The 20275-nt window shown below is 44.0% G+C and overlaps 1 protein-coding gene across 1 annotated transcript in view; it reads right to left on the bottom strand.

Annotated features, from left to right (window-relative positions):
- ABTB2 (ankyrin repeat and BTB domain containing 2) overlaps window positions 1-20275 on the bottom strand; it is a 111579-nt gene that overhangs the window by 14291 nt on the left and 77013 nt on the right. The window contains exons 4-5 of the mRNA XM_014878868.2: window positions 2113-2265; window positions 390-555 (exon numbers count right to left, since the gene is read on the bottom strand). Coding sequence (XP_014734354.2) covers window positions 390-555; window positions 2113-2265 — 319 coding nt within the window. The remainder of the gene's footprint in view (window positions 1-389; window positions 556-2112; window positions 2266-20275) is intronic.

The raw sequence follows: 20275 nt of genomic DNA, 5'->3' as shown, positions 1-20275 counted from the left end.
AAGGAGAGAGTTGCTGCTGCAGGGAATTTTGGGGCTGTGAGTGTTTGTGCTGCAGGGAGTTTTGGGATTGTGAGTGTTTGTGCTGCAGAGAATTTTGGGGTTTTGAGTGTTTGCTCTGCAGGGAGTTTTGGGGTTGTGAGTGTTTGTGCTGCAGGGAATTTTGGGGCTGTGAGTGTTTGTTCTGCAGGGAGTTTTAGGATTGTGAGTGTTTGTGCTGCAGGGAATTTTGAGGCTGTGAGTGTTTGTTCTGCAGGGAGTTTTAGGGTTGTGAGTGCTTGCTCTGCAGGGAATTTTGGGATTGTGAGTGTTTGTGCTGCAGAGAATTTTGGGGTTTTGAGTGTTTGTTCTGCAGGAGTTTTGGGGTTGTGAGTGCTCGTTCTGTGGCACACCTGATCATCCATGGTGTTCACCCCGTCGGGGCCCAGTGCATCGATGGCTTGGTTGATCAGATCCGTCCTCCCACAGTTCAGCATCCGGAAGCCCAGATCCTGCTGGAATTTCTCAGTAGCAGCTTTAGCATCCAGTCTCCGGAAGGAACTGAAGCAGCATTCAGGTCTGTGAAAGAAAAGAATTCCTGGATGGTGCCCATAGCATAAGATATGGATCCTTAGTCTTTTCTGGGCAAAAAATACCCAATTTTTTTTTAAAGTATGAAATAGAGATCAAATTTAGGCAAGGGAACACCCTCATCGCTTTTGCAGCAACTCAATTAAAGGAAGTGCTTTAGCATTTCTATGAGGATCCACTAAATCCTCATCCTTTAGATGACTATCAGGACAATTTTATGTCACCTGGAAGGAGCCCAGGGATTACTGTAAATCCTCTGGCTGTCTGTTCAGACTCTCCTGAGTTCCAGACCTGGAAGTGTGTCTCCTTCACTGAAGGATCACTTCCCAGCTGGAGGTTGGCACTGGGAGGCTCAGCCCTTTGATGTTATTTTGGGGTGAATGCCTTCCACAGTACCTGCCTGGTTTCCAGCACAGGCTCTTGAGCAATCTCCCAGTGAGTGAGATATCAGCCTGCCAAGTTCCTCTGATAAATGAGATGCTTTCAGCACAGCCATCCTCCTCTGGAGAGCCTGGACAGCCTGCCAGAGGATCAGGCCACTCATCACCTCACACAGAAGATTCAGGATGAATCTCATATAAAATCCTACCATCATCTTCTTCTAACTGGTATCACAATCTACACTATTACCCAAAATAAGATGTAATTACTTTATATAATAGTAAGAAGAAAAAAGAATTCTGGAAAAAAAAAAAGTTAAATAAAATAATTCCACTTGAAATCCAGTGAATCTTAGAAAAATAAAGGTTTTTGGAGGGATGGAACTTGCCTTTGCACATTGTTCCCTGTTCCACAGCAAGCCAGGAATAAATACATAAATAAACAAATGAACAAACAAATCAGTTTCAAGGCCTTCTTTCCCTTGAACATGCTGGATACAAAAAGGATCAAATAATGCAATCTGGAATCAACTTTTTGTTTGTTTCTTTGTTTTTGTTTTTTTGGGTTTTTTTTGTTTTGTTTTTCTAGTTTAGATCTTTCATTCAAGCTATCTTATAAAGCAAAGAATAATCCTGCCATTAAGTCTGCAGCACAGAAAAACGCCAAACACAAGCAGGTCGTTGCTCTCTGGAAAAGCCTTTCTTTTTTACAGTTTTAGGAGAAAAAAATGCAACTTTATGAACTTATCTTTCAATGGGATTCTTCTGAAAAAATCCTTTGTTAATAATAAAACAGGTTTTTCTTCCTTACAGGTCCATGAAAATAATTTCTACAACTATAGAAATGACAGCACAAATTGTAATCAAAGCTTTGATTGTAATCAAAGTCCTATTGTTTGTATATATATATGTAAATATAAGTTAAAAGAAAAATATCCCAGACCCTATTTGGTTTGTATTTTGTATTGAATTTTCAGAAAGACAAAAACCTTTCTGCCCCAGCAGCAGAGTTTGGCCAAAGCTCCTTTATCCCTGCGAGCAGCAGAAGGTTAAACGCGCATCGCCTGTACGGCACGGCGAGCTCTGCCTACGGAGAAACGGAGCAAAAGCACATCTGCAGAAGGTCCAAGGAGTGGAGGAGCTTTCCAAAGCTTAGCCCACGTACTTGAGCTGTCGAGGCTCGCAGTCCAGCCCCGGGAGGAGCAGCCTGGCTGTCTGCCTGATGTCATCGCTGTCCACGGTGAGGCTGCGGCGGTGCTCGGCGTAGGTGATGGCCACCCGCATCCACTCCATCAGCGGCGGCAGCAGCATGAAGGGGCTGGGGAGGGAGAGCAAAAAATCCATTATGGGACAAGGGCTGGGGCTGCAGGACACTCCTGGGTGGGCAAGGGGGAGCCTGGCATGGATAAATCCCACCTGAGCAAGGAAACCGGACTGGAAGGTCTCCAGCGGGAAGGAGATGCTCAGCCTCGGTCACCTGAACACTTTATGTAACAGCTATGCCTCTTATTCTAAATATTCCATAGGCACAGGATTATTTATTATCATGTTAATGCTCCTCCGTTAGGAACACTAAAAATATCCTTGACCATCCTTGCTAATTCAGTGCTGCCTCCATTAATCTTTACATAACCACAATCCTCATGGCTCTTTGCAATTTGCTTTCTTATGCACAGCTCAGTTTTGCCCACCTGAACCTCAATTCTGCCCCTCTGAGTCTCCCAACCACAAAACTGGTGGAACAATGAGGTTTTACTCAATATGAAGGGCTGAAAGGCAATAAAGGAATATAAATAAGGTAATAACAGCAGCACCAGCTCGTGATTAGCCCTCCTTGCTCCTGCTGTAAGAATGAACACAGCACTGAGATCACACATTAATGTATAGTTACCATAATACTCCCATACACAACATATCTCATCCACCCTCTCAGTATACAGCCAGACTGATCTATTTTGCTTGATTTTTCCCCAAGGATACCTGCCACCCCAGTGGAAGGCTTGGAAGTGCCAGCTGTAATGAAAACACTTCTCCCATTCCCCAGTAACGACTTCATTAACGCTGTGGAAAAATAAATTTTAAAAAAAGCCTTTTCCATTTAACTATTCAAAAGAAAAGAACTAAGGGGACAAAGGATCAATTCCTTTACAAAGTTCAGGGAGAAAAAGATATATATGAGGGAATATGAACTGATTTGGGCATTAATGAAAGCAGCTGAAGCTATGAAAGGCATTTTCAAAGCTGTGTCTGTGTACATGTTTGAGGGCAGGAAGAGTGAGCTGCCCCAATCCTGTTAGGAACCATTTATTCCTAATGGGATTTGCAAGCAGAACTCCCTTTATCACGACTTTGAACACCCTTCAGGCTGGAATAACCTCACTCTGTAAAAATATGTGCTGTTCCCATTTTTGCAGCAAGGTGCACCCTGAAATGCTGCCATTACACTCCACAAACACACCCACTATTCTTCCCTCTTCTCCTTTTCTTCTTTCTCCTCTGAGTTGTGAAATATCATCTACAAAACCAGAGGTGTTTTAAGCACCGGATCCATCCTGGATTGCCAGGGTGTTTCTGACAGGATATTGACGTTCTCCTGTTACCAGTTTACTTTTCTGTCAAAGAATCAGAATATCAGGGTTGCTACAATCACCACTTTGAAAATCACCCAGCAGCTCATCCTTCCCAAGACTTTCTGAAAGGGATGGGATGAATCATTCCAGCTCACCCAATTCAGAGCTGATTGACTTCCCTAAGGGAAGAGCAGGAATTGTCAACAGGCATTCGGGAGATGCCTTTCAGCAAATTCTCTGCTCCAGAGAATTTCAACTCTTATCTGGCCTGGAAAAGAGTCATTCACACTTTTTGAATGCGGGTACTTAAGAGAGGAGCCAAAATTAATTATTTATCTTTTCTATGTACTCTGCAGAGCCTCCAGCATGGGATTCAAAGTTCCACAGAGGTGGTGAGGGCAGAGAGGTAGGCCAGGGAGGCTAAAAGCACCAAAATTAAATACAGAATTAAATTATATTTAGATTGGGAACGCTCAGGAGCACTGGAAAAGCTCATCTTGGAAGAGATTCCATCTGCCACCTTTTGTGGTAAATAAAGATTTAGGGCATATCCCAGCTTCCCTGACACTGCCATGGTGGGAACACTGATCATGGGAATCATGTTCCTGATCAAATAAACCCTGGTGACTGACTCAAGGCCCTGGGCAGCCAGAGCCTGTGGTCAGCCAGCAGCAAATGCCACGGAGTCTGCACCAGAAATAACACCTATCCTAAAGGAATTTCCACTCTGCAAAAAATCCACATGTGCCAAGGTTATAAATGGCTTCCACACAAGCAGACCTTGGATGTGGAAAACTTGCTTTGGGAGGAATGGCAAGGAGAAAGATTTTTTTCCCTTCTGTTTCTTTTTTTAATCTCAACAGATTTTTTTCCAAGGCTTTGAAAGTGACAGCTCAGACTGCCTGGTTCCCCTGTGTCCAAAGGGGAGCAGACTTTGGAATGCAAACAGCAGTGTCAGGAAGGATGCTGTCATCCTGCTGTCCTGATTTTCCAAACCCCATCACTGGCATTGCTGTGCAAATCGAATAAATTATTCAGTGTTCTATCAAAGGTCACTATAATGGCTTCAATTGCTATTTTATTGAAACAACTTTGTTTCTCTGCAAAATTTCTAACTCGAGGATGGGCTTTTTACTCTTCCCCTCTGCTTTGATCCAACTATTTCCTTTCTCCCAACTTGGCCATGCTCTGGGAACAGCTTTATCTTCCTTTGCTCGCTGACACTCCACCAGATAAGCAGCATTATCCCAGGACTGAAGCAGAAAGGAGAGGTGCAGTTCAGCTGAATGGAACACCAACACTGGGTCATGTTGCACTAAGAAAATAAATGAAATTACTCATTCCCTAGAAAATAAAATGCCATTCTCAACCCTGTGGCCCTTAACCTGGGCATCCATCTGCCTCCAAGGAATCACTGATCATTTCACAGTCTGCAGGAGGGGAGGGGAGAAACCTTAATGGAGAATTAACTGGGAGATGCTGCGAGCTAAAGAATTAATTTCTGTCTCTGAGCTCCTGCCTGCCCCATGTTCTGCACAGTGCCATTCTCCTCTGGTCTTCCTGACATTTAGAAGTGTTTGGCAGCTCATTAAATTCCACATATGAAGTGATCCAGCCTCGGGAAGCTGTCATATTCCAGCAGCAGCTCGCTGGGGACACAGACCCTCAGTTTTCTGGGAAGAGCAATGCTACCATGGCTCCTTCCAGTTTTTTGCCATGAAGTTGTCCTGGACTGATGCCAACGTGGACTGGGAATGTGCACAGGACTGGGAAGTGGACTGGGAACTGCTCCTGCTCTGTACACCTTGTGAAGAATCACACTGATGTCATTCTGTGATACTGTCACGTGCTGTCAGTATTCCACCCCTGAGCTCTCTGAAATTCTCTCCATCTGGAATTGGACACTCCATTCCCGAGGGGATCACCTTGGGGCTGGGTGAGAGTGCTCTGAGAAAGAACAGGCTTTATTATGGGCTTTCCCCCTTCCTTCGAGCTAAACCACATTGTTTTATTTAGACATAGCCAAGGAGGCCAAGCAGCACTTGGCAGAGAATGTACAGTAAGTTTTAGGATAACTTTTTCCTGGAAAAGGTACGTGCATTAGGATGGCTTTGGACATGACCCACATGTGGAGAGCACGTGCAGCATCTCGAGGAGAAGCTGTGGGATGACAGATTTTCAGGGATATCCATCACAAGGAAATCATTCCCCAAAGCGGGCTCTTCTGGGAATTTCTAGGAGCACTGGGATCAAGATATTTTTTTGGCTAAGGGAAGTTAATTGCATACAAAAAGGAGAGCACTCCAGAGGAGTTGTCATCCTTTTTCTGCTTTGAGCACCTGCTAACTCAGGTGAAGACAATAGGGTTTCCCCCCAAAAAAACAGCCTTTCTATCACCTCTGCCTCTGTCCTCAGGAGGATCCAGTGACAAGACTGCTGAAAAATCACAGAATCATAGGATTGTTTGGGGTAGAAAAAGCCCATCTTGTTCCAAGCCCCTGCCATGGGCAGGGACACCTTCCATTAGCCCAGATTGCTCAGAGCCTCTCCAACCTGGAGGGAAAAAGGAGGAATAAAATATTTTCCCTGCTGACCTCTCTGCTATTTTTCATTGCCTTCTGTTCTGTTACAGCAAAACAAAGCGGGAGCCAACAGTGACAGCAACAGCAAGAAAGAAAAACCTTGTTCTTCTAAACAAGGCTCTCCTTCTTCTAAAAGGGGGAAAGAAAATCCTGTCCTAATGGAAGCAGGTGGGAATGGCAAAATTCACCTCCCTCCTGGCAGCCTGAGCAGGGCGTGAGGCACAGGCAGAGTCTCCCATCCTCCTGTCCCCAGGCCTTCTAAATGGTCTGAGTGAACTAAAGCACGTGGAAATATCACAATATTTATGGTCAGAGTGGGGTAGCCCATGGTAACTCCCCCATATTTGACTTACAAGAACTATACAGAGGCTCCTGTGGAGAAGAACCCCAAAACTTTAAAGATCAATGTGGGGTTTTGCAAGAGACTAAAAAATAAAAAGGAAAGGTTTTCAGTGCAGTGAGCTAATGTTTGAATTTATTGCTGGAATCAAACTCTGCGGCTCAAAGTCACTAAGATGGAAAAATCCCAAAGATGGCAACAAAGTCAAAAAGAAATGAGAGTGAAGTCTCATTACTTGGAGAAGGGAAAAGATTCTGAGGCAAGACAGAGTATCCAAAACTCAAACCATGGCATGCTGATGTGGAAAACAGTGGAATATTTACAATTTGGATTCTCAAACACTAAAACCCCTCTTCAAGCAGCAGGGAGAAAAAATACATCTCAGAGTATATAATTATATGTGAATAAAATAACAACAGAGATGTTGATTTAGAAGAAACACAAAATTGTTGCTCCAAAATACAACCAGCTTCAGACAGGAGCTGCTCCTCATAGATTCAAAAGTATTTTACAAAATTTCAAGAACTTCCCATATTTACAGCAGAAAAAAATAGGAATTACTGTGCTGGGCCTTATTCAAGGATTATCTCAATATGTGCAACAACTTTCAAAGCAGACAGTCCAGATCCTTACAGTAAAGGAAGAAGAAATTTAATCACGTCCAACTGACCCCAAAAAGTGTTCTTCTGACTTCCCTTAAAACAATGACTGGCTCACATCTCAGAAGATAAGAGTTCTCAAATTTTAGTGGATCGTTATCAAGTTACTAAGGCCTTGGCTTGGCTATGCCATGAGTTTAGAGTTATCCTGCAGTCAGACACTAATGGAATGAAAGCCATCTGGATAATATTATATTTATTGGGATCCCTTCTCCACTGAATCTGCCTTCAGAGTTTCCTCTGCTTAGAGAATATAAAATGGTACAAGAGTAGTTTAAATCTAGAACTGGCAGCTCTGATCCTTCTTCCCACAGACAGAAATAACACCTTTTCCATCCTTTGCAAACCACACTTGAAAATAAGGTGCAGCATCAGACAGGTTTTACTTCATGTTGCTACAAATCAAAGGAAAAACTAAATTTGAGCTCACAAAAAAATTAAAAATGAAGTAATCACTGGGAACTCACTATGAAACTTAAAAAGAGCTCTCAAGTCTATGGTTTATTTATTGTAATCACATTTTACAAACTTTACTTTACCAACAGGGAAAAGATTCCATTTTCAGGCTGGAAACAAGCACTGGTGCTGCTCTGGAATGTGCCATGTGTCTCATTAGAAAAACATATTTGTAACATCTGCAAAGCTGAGGCAGGAGGAAGGTTTCTGGAGAGGTAGAAAATTATGAAAACCAACTTAAAAGTGTGTACAGTTGTTGATAAGAGGCAAATAAACATACATGATAGTTTAACTATGACAATATGGTCACAGTTATGGGGTCAAGGATGTGGCAGATTTCCATCTGTCCCCCCAGCCCCACACGGAGCTGTTGGAACCCTGATGGACACGGAGGAAATGCAGAAGAAGGGAAATCACCAATCCTGCTCCTGCTGCTGCTCCCAACACTCCTCAGTGCCATAAAACTCTCTGCAAGGTGAAAACCACTGCAAACAATTTGAGGGATGAACTATTCCATGTGTGTGGACCTAACTGCAGTCCTGACCTCAGTTAATACAGAATGAGTGCACTGGAGGTCATGGGGATGCTCCAGGGCTTGGAGCACCTCGGCTCTGGAGCCAGGCTGGGAGAGCTGGGATTGCTCAGCCTGGAGAAGGTCCCAGGGAGACCTCAGAGCCCTTTCCAGTGCCTAAAGGGGCTCCAGGAGCTGGGAAAGGACTGAGGACAAGGGCCTGGGGTGCCAGGACAATGGGAATGGCTTCCCACTGCAAACAGTTTCCCAGAGAAGCTGTGGCTGCCCCATCCCTGGAAGTGTCCAAGACCAGGCTGGACGGGGTTTGGAGCGACCTGGGACAGTGGGAGGTGTCCCTGCCCATGGCAGTGGGGTGGGATGAGATCACTTTTAATGCCCCTTCTAACCCAACCCATCCCATCATCCTGATTCCATGATTCCAACAGAGGCTCTGGCCAGGCCATCCACATCAGATCCAAACTTTTCCCAGCTCTTACCAAAAGGTGACTGCCCTGGTTTGCAAGCACAAAACACTTTCCAGACAAGATCCAACCAGTCCAACGTGTGGAGTCCTGGTACCCAGGACCCACCCTGAGGAATTTAACCCAGGAAAACCTTGCCATGCCCAACAATTCCAGCAGCAAAGGAAAAAAACTGGCACATTTAGGAGCAGGACATGAGCACAATTTACATGCATGAAAGGAATGAGCCTGTAGCAGCACGTTAGGTGATAGTCAGAGATAAACACGGGCAGAGAGCCAGAGTGGGGTGTCTGCTATTCTTGGATCAGCCTTGATCCTGTGGGCAGAAAAACCAAGAGGTAACTCCTACGGTGAATTCCAGCAGCTACACTGGCAAACTAACAAAATAAAACAAAACACAAAAAAAAAACCACCAACAAAAAAACCAACAAAAAACCACCTAAAAATAACAACAACAACAAATTTTAAAACCAACAAAACAAAAAATCCCATGCTATCTGCAGGCAGATTTACCAGGGGTCAGCTGGTTCTTCACTACCCACAGCCGAGACGCCTCCTTCCCCATTTTTTTTCTTTTTGCCCATTACATGTAATTCCCAAGAGCAGGAGCAGGATTGAGATAGCAGCCCTTTTAGTTATGACTTCAATCTGATTTGCCAACGTGCATATGTTAAAAGCATATGCTGGCTCTGGAGCCAAAACCGATCTGCCAGATTCAATCACTGAACTCGTTTTCAGAGCCCAGTTGTAAAATCCTGACACGGAGCTCATGAAAACTGCCCGGAGCTCCTGAGTTAAATCTGTGTGAGCAAAGAGCCAGCAAGAGAAATGCTTTTTTCTGCAGTTCTGGAATACTGAGAGCTGTTCAATTAATTATAGCTGGAAAAGTTTGTTCAGTTAAACAAAGACATTTCTTACCGAAGCAAAGGGGTTTTCACAATAAACAGGGAAAGCTTTCCCATTTACATCCCAGCACAAGCCAAAACCTAATTAGTGTTTCAAATAAGACATTTAAAAACACAGAATACTGGTATCTAGAGGCAAAACATTTCAAGGTTAAAAAGATGATTCTAAGGTGATTCTTTCCCTTTCAGGACTAAGAAAAAGTTGATGAACCTGCTATTTTCCTATTGACTTGACTGATGGGACATTCCTGTGCCATGTCACACTCCTGTGAGCAGGGACACTGTGTGTCATCAGTCACCCCGCTGCTGGTATGAGTGCTTCCTTCATGAAAATCCAAGGAATCTTTCGGCTTTTCACATTCTTGGAATCTAAGATGTTCCAGAAATTAATTTAGCATGGAGGCACTAAGAACACACTACCACATGTGGGTTTAGAGCTCTCTTAGGTAAAATAATGCAATGTATCCTCTAAAATCAGGTACCCACTCCACCCAATAATGTAATTTAAGAGTCCATTTGCTGAAATAAAGGGCATTCAAAGCCCATGGGGTATAGCATTTGTGAATGAATGGACAGCACTTTTCTAATAGTGCCAGGTAAGACACAAAATCTGCCATTAATCAACGTTCAGAAGGAGAAGTAATATCACTGCTGGATCAAATGGATGTCAGTCTGGCATTTTAAAAGTTTTTAGATTATTATTTTACAGGATAGAATTATTCTTTACAGGAATAATTATTTTACAGGAATTTCACTCTGTCCTAATGGTAAACTCCTCAATGAACACATTTCACCTAAATCTTCAAGGAGCTGCTCCTCAGTTCTTCTCTTAAAACACTGAAGTGCTGCTGTGCAGAATGAAGAGAAAGTTCCAGTGGTGAATGAATTTGTTTCTGCTTTTTACTGGAAAGCATAAAGAGTTCCATGCTTGCATTTTGCCTTGAATAACTGAATAAATAGCCATGTTACAGATATGAGAAATGCAAGCAACAGAAGTGTCCTGAATTTAAAGAAACCAACTGTTGCAACAAAGTCTTTCTATGCCAGACAAGAAATCATCTTATTCTTCCATTTTGTGCTTATGACTGTGAAATCTCCTAATTTCAAACTCTTTTTATGGTTCTATTCCCGGGATTTTTATGATCCTATCAATGGGCATCATCACTGAACCTACACAGCACTGGGAATGGCAGACACAACAGCTTAACTCTGGGATTCTGGTAGGTGGATTTAACTGGCCAAGCTCGAATTCTTTCAGCTTTCAAATATCCTAAATTTAGAGCATGCATGTGCTACATTTCAACATTTGGAGCTTCTCAGCAGATGCCACAAATTCCAGCTATTAAGTCTGCTTTTAGTGCCAGCAGTGCTGCTGAGCAGCCTCCTGCTTTGCTTGCTACAGTCTATGAACTTCTACTGAATCTCAAATGAGAGTAATTAAAATGATTCAAATACCTCAATATATGGATACAGGAGATCGTTCAGCAGGTCACAGCTTGGCTTAACCAAGAGCAATGCTGACAGGATACATGAAAAAAAAAAAACAACCTCTCACCCTACACCCTCAGGACGCTGTGGTCAAATACCAGCACAAACAGGAGGCCAGAGCCGTAACCAACACCCTCCTACAAAGCAGCTTGTCAAATTACCAAAGCTTTGTATCTATTTCTCACGGACTGTGAACTACAGAGTTGCAGATTTTATGCCCAGATGGCAAATGACTGAGTAAGACACCAGCAATATTTGTTTACACCTGCAGCACAGGTAGATGAAAAAACCCAATTGTCACTCAAGTCTCCATATCAAGTTATCTGCTACCCCATCTCTCTCTCTCTAAAAAGCCACACTTAAATAGCTCATATTATTAGATTAGATAAATGTTCTATTAGGGATAAGAGAATTAAGTTTTCTTATGCTCAGATAAAACCTGTTCTTGAAACAGGCCCAACCTGGTTCATGCTGACCATGGCAGAGGGTGCAGCTCTGTGGTTCCTACAGGAACATGGAGGAATTTCCAGCTCCAGCTGCTCTCTCAGCTAATAACCACCATGAAAAAAACAATAATTTTTGTTTCTAATGCCAAATGGCAAGGATTTTTTTTATTTTCAGCCCCATTAAAATGCTGCTGCCAAAAAGCACATCTCAAACCATGGAAGCATCAATGATTGATATGATAAAAATGACAAAGATAAACACGAGCCTATTCTAACACACTTAATGTGCACAATTGTTCTTTTTCAGCTTGTTGAGGAAAATATCAGCATTCTAAAATTCTGCTCTACACTTCAGTACCTGTTGCTTTAATAAACTTCTCTCAGCATACAGTGTTCTGCATTTCAAGCACAAAGAATGAGTAATCAATACAGTGTTTTTAAGACATGGGACACACCTTTCTTCCCATGGTTTCTACCTCAAAAAAACCCATGAAGAAACAAAATTATTTGAGAAATAAACTGGTTTTCATTTTATTTACTTTGCAGCAGGTACCTCTGAGCCCTGAATGTGAATGAAGGTGTACAGAGCCCAAACTTTGTCCTTATGCTGGGGCAAACTGTGCTCTCAGATTAAGCCAGCTTGGCCACTTATCTTTAGGTATCTTGAGTGTCTGAGAGCAGACCAAAAGTAGCCCCAAAGTGTGTTAATTAAACGATTGTAACTTCTTGTAAAAGGAAGAATGGGATGCCCAGATGGAAAGTCACTTAAGGCACATATGTTTCTGTGATGTTCCACTGCACCAGCTCTTCAGAGAGATCCTTCCTGAAGAATTTGGCAGCCCCAACAGGGAACTGAGCACTTGCTACCTGGCACGGTGCAGAGCTGACAGAGGGAGCTTTTAATCACCCAGTCTGGCTGCTGGGAGCAGGATAATTACAAGCAGCAAAGCTCTGGGCAGGTTATGTTAGCCCTGTTATAATTTCATGCTAACGTGCTCCTATTCCTCTCAGACCACCTTCTGGAACTACATCACAGACAACTCATCCTTTCCCACCGAAAATGTCCCCAGTTCTGCAGCACCTGTCCAAGAAGAGCCCCCTGTTTCTCTGGAAGGATCTTTCCCATTTCTGAACACAGCCAAAGGGGTGAGGAATTGTTAACTGAATTTCCTTCCAGCAGCACAGTTTTCCAGCAAGCCTAGGAATAAAATCTTCCAGCTTCTGCCTGCCCCCTCTATTCTCTAGACACTATGACAGACTTTCCAATCCCTGGAAGAGAGCCCTGCAGGCACAAACTCTCCAGTGGAACTCGAGTTGCCAGTGGTTTGACTCCAGGCTGGAGATGCCCCCTCCAGCAGCATCATCAGCAAAGCTCAGCCTGGTCCCTCCTCTCTCAGCAAACACGTTAGACCAGCACCCATGAGATCAACACCAGCTGCTTCAGCCCCAGAAGAATCTAAACCCAGGGCTGAATCAGCTCAGACATGCAGCTCATTTGAATAGGATTTGTCTTGCAGAGCAGAAGTGCTTTTTAAAACACTCAGTTCAGCAGTTGCTGTAAAAACCATGTGATTAAAATGGTGCAGTTTGGCTTTGTAAGTGACCACGAGGTCAGGGCAGCACAGGGATGGGATGGGATGGGGAAATGCAAACTGCCTTGGAATAGGAAACCCAGCAGAGACTCACCAACCTAGGATTACCCCAGGGAAAGCTTAGGTCTACTCTCCACAAGGTCAGAGAGAATGAACGATTGTTGCTATTATCACAAATTATATCCAGAAATATTTACTCTGCAGTGGAGCTTTGCTCTTAGCAATGTGTTACAAAGATGTCAGGAACAATAAGAGCAAAACCCCCAACAACCTGCCAGCCCTGGCTGCTGCACAGCAAAGGCTCAGGATTGTATTTATTTAGTGTGGCCTTTGTAAAAGCACCAGATAACTCCTTCCTCAGGAAACAGGCAAGTTCTGCAAGGGAAGGGCTGCAATTTAGTCCAATAGGAAACAATATTAACTTCAATTGGCAACAGTAATTACTGCAAAAGGAGAAACTTGTTGGCTTGTTACCATCACTGTTCTTTGCAACGTGTGCAGAACTTTTCATCCCCAGAATTACTGATTTTTGTTGTATTAGTTACAAGAGCACTGTGAGGAGGCTGTCCTTGAGGATCTGTGTCTAGGAAAGACAGAGACAGGAAAGACAGCAAACCTGCAAGAGTCAAGCAGAGAGATGCAGACTCTCAGTCAGCCTCTATTATTTCCACAGGCACTGTCTAAAAGGTGGGAAAAGAAGCCAGAAGATGTTGTCTAACACATTCCTGTGTTTCTGTAATGCTCTAACAGCTTTGGTTTAAGCCTCCCTGGATTATTTCCCTTTCCATCTTAATGCTGGTTCGCTGCTCATCACGAAGAGCAAACAACAACCAATGCACAACCCAGGATGCCCAAAGGCACTGGAGATTCCTGGGTGCACCAGCCCTGAGATTCCAGGCAGCTGAGTTGCCAGGCTCTCATCTTCTTGCACCTTCTTTTTTATCTGAGCAGATGGAAACTCAAGAGCAGAAGCCAAGAACTCAATGTGGGCATCTCTGCCGTAGTTACAGTAATTACTGGAGCTTAATTGCAGGGTGGTAACACACACACAAACACACACACACACACAGTGCCTGTCTCTCTTCACTGCTAAGGACAGCCAGAGATCATCTCTCCACTTTTCAACACTTTTACAAGCAGGGACTTTCACCAGAAGTGGCCACGGTCAGTGATGACCTTTCCGGGGGTTTCCAGCCAGCACTGGCGTAAAACCGCTGAAAGAGCAGAAAATGGTGTTTTTCAAACAAATGTTTTGCAGCTGCCAGGACTGTCAGACTCACTTCTCCAGGCAGGTGGTGAGGAGCAACCACTGCCTGCTGAAGAACCAGTTCCAGGGAACAAGGTACTGATTCCTGGCCAGAGGGAAATCACCAAGTGGAGAGATGTTAAACAACTCTGAGGGCAAATACTGAAATGAGAACCACAGAAGCACAGGACAGCTGGGGTTGGAAGGCACTTCTGGAGATCACTCAGTCCAAAGCCCTTGCTCAAAACCGGGGCCAGCTGAGAACATTGCCCAGGACCACAGGAAATGGGTGATTTCTCAGGTGTCCCATCCCACCTGTACCAGTGACATTTGAGACTTCTCAGAACATGAAAAACAGCAGCAAGGTCTCAAGAGAGCCCAAAAACCTGGCTTTCCCCCCACAGCTTTACAGAGTCTTTGTCATCAGATTTTTGTTTCACTGTACTCTTTTGTACCTGTAATATTTCCCCTGTCTCTTTACTCTCCACACAGTCTGCTCTGTGCTGTTCCATTTCATACACAGGTAGAGACTTCTCCTCCCAGTTCTGCAGATAATTTAAATAATCTGTATTTATACCACACCCCTGCTCTGAAACAGAAAGATGAGAAGATGCAGGAGCTCCTTTGGAAGCACTACAATAACACTACAAATTGCTTACAGCCAGCAATGTGGAAGAAAGGCTGGTCTGTCCCAGGTGTGAGATAGGTAGAGTTGGAAAAAAAAAATAAAATTGAGCAGTGCTTGTTTATACAAACAACATAAAAGAGAGGGGGGAAAGTATCTAAATGAGAGTAGAGTGCATTATTGCCAGTTTCAGCAGCTACACTTGGATGGATTCGATCCTCAGGGTTTGCAATTAATTCCCTTCATCACTGCCAAGGTCATCCCTCACATTCCAGTTCTGCAATCTCTGAACTACAAAGAAATGAACAATTTAAAAAAAAAGGATAAGATGTAAAAATACCTCAATAGGTGATGCCAGGGACAGGCAGGAATATTCCAGGAATGGAAGCATAACTGGTGTCTGTCCCCTACTGACTTAAGCCAGACTTGTTTTAATTCCCTTCCATTTAATATTCCATAAACACTTCATCCTCAGTCTCTCTTCAGCCTTTCACTTAAAATACCAGAAGCACACATGCAGGAGTCCCACTTCCATGGGCTCTGACTCTGTCAGAATGTAAATTTTTGTCATTTTGATCTAGAAGTTACTGCTGAGTAAGTGCTGAAATGTCCCATAAACAGCAGGAAAGTGAAAGCTGCTCATCATAAATGTGCTAAAGCTACTCACTTCTCTTTTTAAAATGACAGCTGTTCTCAGGTATCAAAATTGTAGAATATATTCAATATTTTGAACTATTTAGTATGGGCTCATCAAACAAATGATCCATCCTGAGGTCAGGAACAGCACAGCCACTGAACAGTTAATTTCAGTCAATAGTTACATGTGGGTTGCAGCTTACTGGCCTCTGAAACAGGGTTATTCATGCCATCTCCTTGTGAAGGAGCACCTCAAAATCACAATTAAGGCTGACATTAACTGGTCAAAGTCTGAAAAATGCATGGTAGCAGCCTCTGTCCCTGTGTTGGTGAAGGAAGTTGATCTTACCTGTTTATAACCTTTTTATTCTTCTAATAAATCTACAGACTAAGCTTTCATGGATAGCAAATAGCTTTTTTTTTTTTTTCCTTTAAAAAGGGGGGGTGGGCACATTTATATGTGCCCTTTGCACAAGCAATGCCCTGATGGCACAGTTCACTGTAAGGCTTCCTTCTCTTTCCCTGTATTTAATCACTATATTCCTATCACAACAGCTCTGGGGGAAAGAATAAAATCAATGGACTGTGGCATGGGGATGGGGCTGGGATGTGTGGACACATCTTTCTGTTGACTTCAGGGATACTCTGAGTGGATTTAAGTACTGTTAAATTCTGCATGATCACAGCATTTTGCTCTCTCAAGGCAAATGACCGGATCAGGGTCTGCTTTTATTTTTCCTGTCCACCTATTTTTGAGTGGTGAGGCAGCTGCAGACAGAATGGAAAGATACTCAAACTCTCAGACAAGAGACCCCAGAACTTGTTTTATTGCAGACCTTTTCAAAGGAACTAAGTGTATCAAGTTCTGCTCCTGATACTGCATGGAAACAATAGGGTATGGCTGTAAAATAAAAGAATTCAGACATAAATACATTAAATTGGAATTAGGAAAGACTAGGCCACAGATAAATCTAAAAGACAGGCAATGATGTAGCTATGGCACTTAATAAAATTCCATAAACCTGCAGTTAAAAGGAGCAGAAGGGAAAAAAGCCTCATGACAGATCAGTGAGAGTCTGGAAAGATCCATCTGGAGAAGAGATTTGTCCTGAAAAGCCTCAACCAGTTCTGAAAGCAGGGATTCCTCTCAGTGATGGTGAGGATGCAGCTCAAGCAAACACAGGTCTCTGCAGCAGGCTCTGCAGGTTATTCCTGATTTTCCTTCCTTTCCTGCCAGCTGGATGCCCATGCTATGCCAAGCAAGACTTTTTGGAGACAATTCCCATTAATAACTGGGCTATTAATATTCTCTTTAATCTGAATTAGTATCTTTGCATAAATGTGATCCATGTGAGCAAATCACTCCTGTCTCAAGCAATTCCAGAAGGAACATTTAGTTGTGGCAGGCATTTTTTGAACACAGGGAAAGAACCCAGCAAACCACGAGGGAAGGAGCTGCAGGCTCTAATTATTTCTAACGATGCACCTAGAAATCATTGAGGAAAAAGGAACTAAGTAAGATCAAAGTAATGCTTTTTTAAAACATGGAATTTAGGAAATATGATGAGGAGACCTAACATCACAAGGGTTAAAAACCACCTATGGCATAGGGGCTCTTTATTTGCATTGAGCACTGCAAATCAATCAATCAATCAATCAATCAATCAATCAATCAATCAATCCTGCTTAGGCAGGATTCTGACACTCTTCCAGGAAGAATTAATTTAGACCCAACTCTGATTTCTGTTCCAGCCAAAATAAGTTTAGATTACACACAAGCCAAAAATTATCAAGTGCTCCAGCCAAAGATGATATAAATCAATAGCTCAGATGTTGGAAGAATAGAGTATTTGAGCAAATAGCACTGAAAAACAGCATGAAAGAGCTACAATCTTTCCTTCTGTAGCATTGATACATCTTCCTTCAGAATCAAATGCATTTTTTCACCCTTTCCCAATAAATAACAGAGCAGCCATTGCTGGGAATACTCCACAGAGAAAACCCAAGCAGGCAGCTCAGCTCCTTCCCCTTCTGCACAGCTAACGTGGCACAAAGGAGCCCTTTTTTTCTGTCTCACCCTCCTGAAAAATATGGTTTGCATGTTTATCCTTTGGCTTTGGATCGTGAGAGGTAACAGATGTAATGGGAAGACTCCTGTTGGAAGCAGAAAACAAATTCAGGTCACTTTTGAGCCTGGTAAGTAAGAGCAGGCACTGAGCTGAAAGCAGGATGAGCAGCAGCATTCCTGAAGGGTTTTCTGTGACAAAGGAGAAACTGAGTGAGCCCAGGTTTGTTTACAAGCACCAAATCTGGAACCTGCACATGGCAAACCGAGCTGGCCCCTGTAGTCAGCTTCTTGCAGTTTTCCAGCTGAGGAGCTGTGAATTTCCTTTAAATTGACAAACCCCAAAATTTCACTGCTGGCAGCTGACAAATCCTCCATCAGCTCTGGAATTTCCCCAACGTTTTGCTGGATTTCCACTGACAGGCTCAAGATGGGTACAGTCTGTGGGCTTCTGCAGATGTAAATTGTTTTATACTCCCTGATGTTTGGGATAAAATAATGCACCAGCAAACTCAGACAACATGGAAAACTTGGCACTGCTGCAGCATGGACAGCCTGGAAAGGCCTGACATGGCTGGATAAACAGGCACTGATGGACAAGCCTGGAACTGGCTCCACAATGTTCTACAGACCAACAGCAGACAAAAATTTACAGATTTTTTTTAATACGGCAGCTGGAAGGGGAGGAAGCCCAGCCTACCCAAACCCACAGATAATCAGCTACACAAGGAAGCAGGATCCAACTTTTTTGCCTGTTTTTAGGTATTAGATCATGCTGACTTTCCAACAATAAACGCTGCAGGCAGATGACAACCAAAAAGAGGCAGGAGGAGGGCAGTCAGTGCTGTCTACTCCCAACTTTAAGGCTGGACCACTGTGCTGGCCAAGTAATTAACCCAGGGCAGAGCAGTCCATTCAGCAGTAAAATGAGCCTAAATACTGACCTCGATCTGGGCTCTGTGGGAGCTGATAAATACTCCCCAAGATAAGCATCACTGCGAGAGCATTCCTGCCTTGACATACCATTAAAAATAAAACAAAAGCTTTATATCCCACTTGGGGAAAAGTGAAAAAGGAGAAAGGAACTTCGTTTACCTTTGAATGGCTCTTCTCAAGTCACAGTATCCCAAACAATCCCAGCAAACATGCTCTGGGACATGAGCTCAGCGTGCAGGAGAGCTCCCAAGCTCAGCCTGCCTGACATAAGCAACGGGAGAAATCCCAGAGCAGGAGCAGAGTGAAGAAAGCAGGAGTGCCACGTACCTGGTCCAAACCCACATCCTTTGACCCCTGACACAACACAGACCAGGACCTCAGAGCAAATAAAAGTTTCTTATTGCCCAGCAGAGCCCTTTTTTTGCAGCAGCAGCACAGACAGAGCTCTGCTGACACAGAAAAGCTCCGAGCCTCCAGGCACTCAGGTGTATCCTCACTGAGCTCCTGCTCACCTCAGGGTCTAATTCCTTTGCCAAAATATTGCACAAGTGGCACTCTGCGTTTGCAAAACGCTTCCTCAGGTGTCCTGTTTGACCCCAAACAGCAGATGGTTTATTGTCTGTGCAGCAAACAAGGTCATTCTGGGGTTCTAACTGGGCCATGCAGCCAGCAGCTGCATTCACTTTGCAAATGTTTCATGTTTTGCCTAAGATACCTGACTGCTTTCTAATTCTGCCTCCTCTCCTCCTCCTGCTTCAACACCTTCACCTGAAGGTGCCAGAAGCAAACATCACCAACCCACAAACTCTGCAGAGTTTCAGCCTATTGGGTATCCCAGCCCATCCACACGCTCCAGAGAGCTCTAGAGATGACTCCATCCACCCCAGGGCTGCAGCCCTCTCCAGCTTCCTCACCTCAGGTCTTGTGCCAAGGTGTTTAGCATGGATAAAAACCCACTTGTGTGGGTTGAAACTGGCTCTGTTCACCGGGGTGCCTCAAATCTGCAAGTGTGTCTGTTCCCGTGCCTTCTGCAGTTTGCTGCAGGGTAAGTGCAGAAGCTCAGCCAGGCTCCTGAAGCCCTTCACAGCATGTGACAGCCTCCATTAGGTATGGTTTCAGAGCTCAATCCTAGGCCTGCCTTCATGCTCAACTGAAGACCTTCCAGACCCTACAGTGTTGTGATTTTCACAGCACTCTGCACTGCTGTGTGACACACAGAAAGCCAAAACCAACAGCAGATTGTCAGGTCTGCAGATGAACGACTGCAGCTCCTTCTACTGAATCAGTGTCATGGATCTTCCCCAAAAACCAGCTCTTACCAAGTCTGCAGCTCTAACTGCCATCCCTGTCTTTGCTGAATTTGGGATCAGTCCATGTAGAGGTTGAGGCAGGAGTGTGGGGACTGAAGCACGAGCAGAGGCAGAACAGGTCAGCATTACTGTCCCTGCTCGTGACTGGGATTTTTCCAGCAGAAAGCCAGCTGGGGCTGCAGAGCATGGACCACGTGTATTCCAGAAAGTGAGCACACACACACACACAAAAGAGCAGTGCCCAGTTTGCAGCTGATTTAGCACAGCTCAGGGAAGAATAAAAGAACTGGGCTGCAGAGCCTTGCCAAGTGACATTAGGTGAATCAGTGCCCTGTCACTCGCTCGCAGCCTGGCTGCCTCTCCTCTTGAGCCAGGAGAGAGCAAAGCCCCTCCTGTGCAAAGTGCTGCCAGCAGGATCCATCCCCCTGCCTGTGCCAGACATGTGCCCCGAGCTCAGCACAAACACATCCTGTAGCACA

The sequence above is a fragment of the Sturnus vulgaris genome, chromosome 18 (assembly GCF_052056855.1).
Source record: "Sturnus vulgaris isolate bStuVul1 chromosome 18, bStuVul1.hap1, whole genome shotgun sequence".
In the NCBI taxonomy this organism is placed as follows: Eukaryota; Metazoa; Chordata; class Aves; order Passeriformes; family Sturnidae; genus Sturnus; species Sturnus vulgaris.
This window is presented reverse-complemented; position numbering and strand designations above follow the sequence as displayed.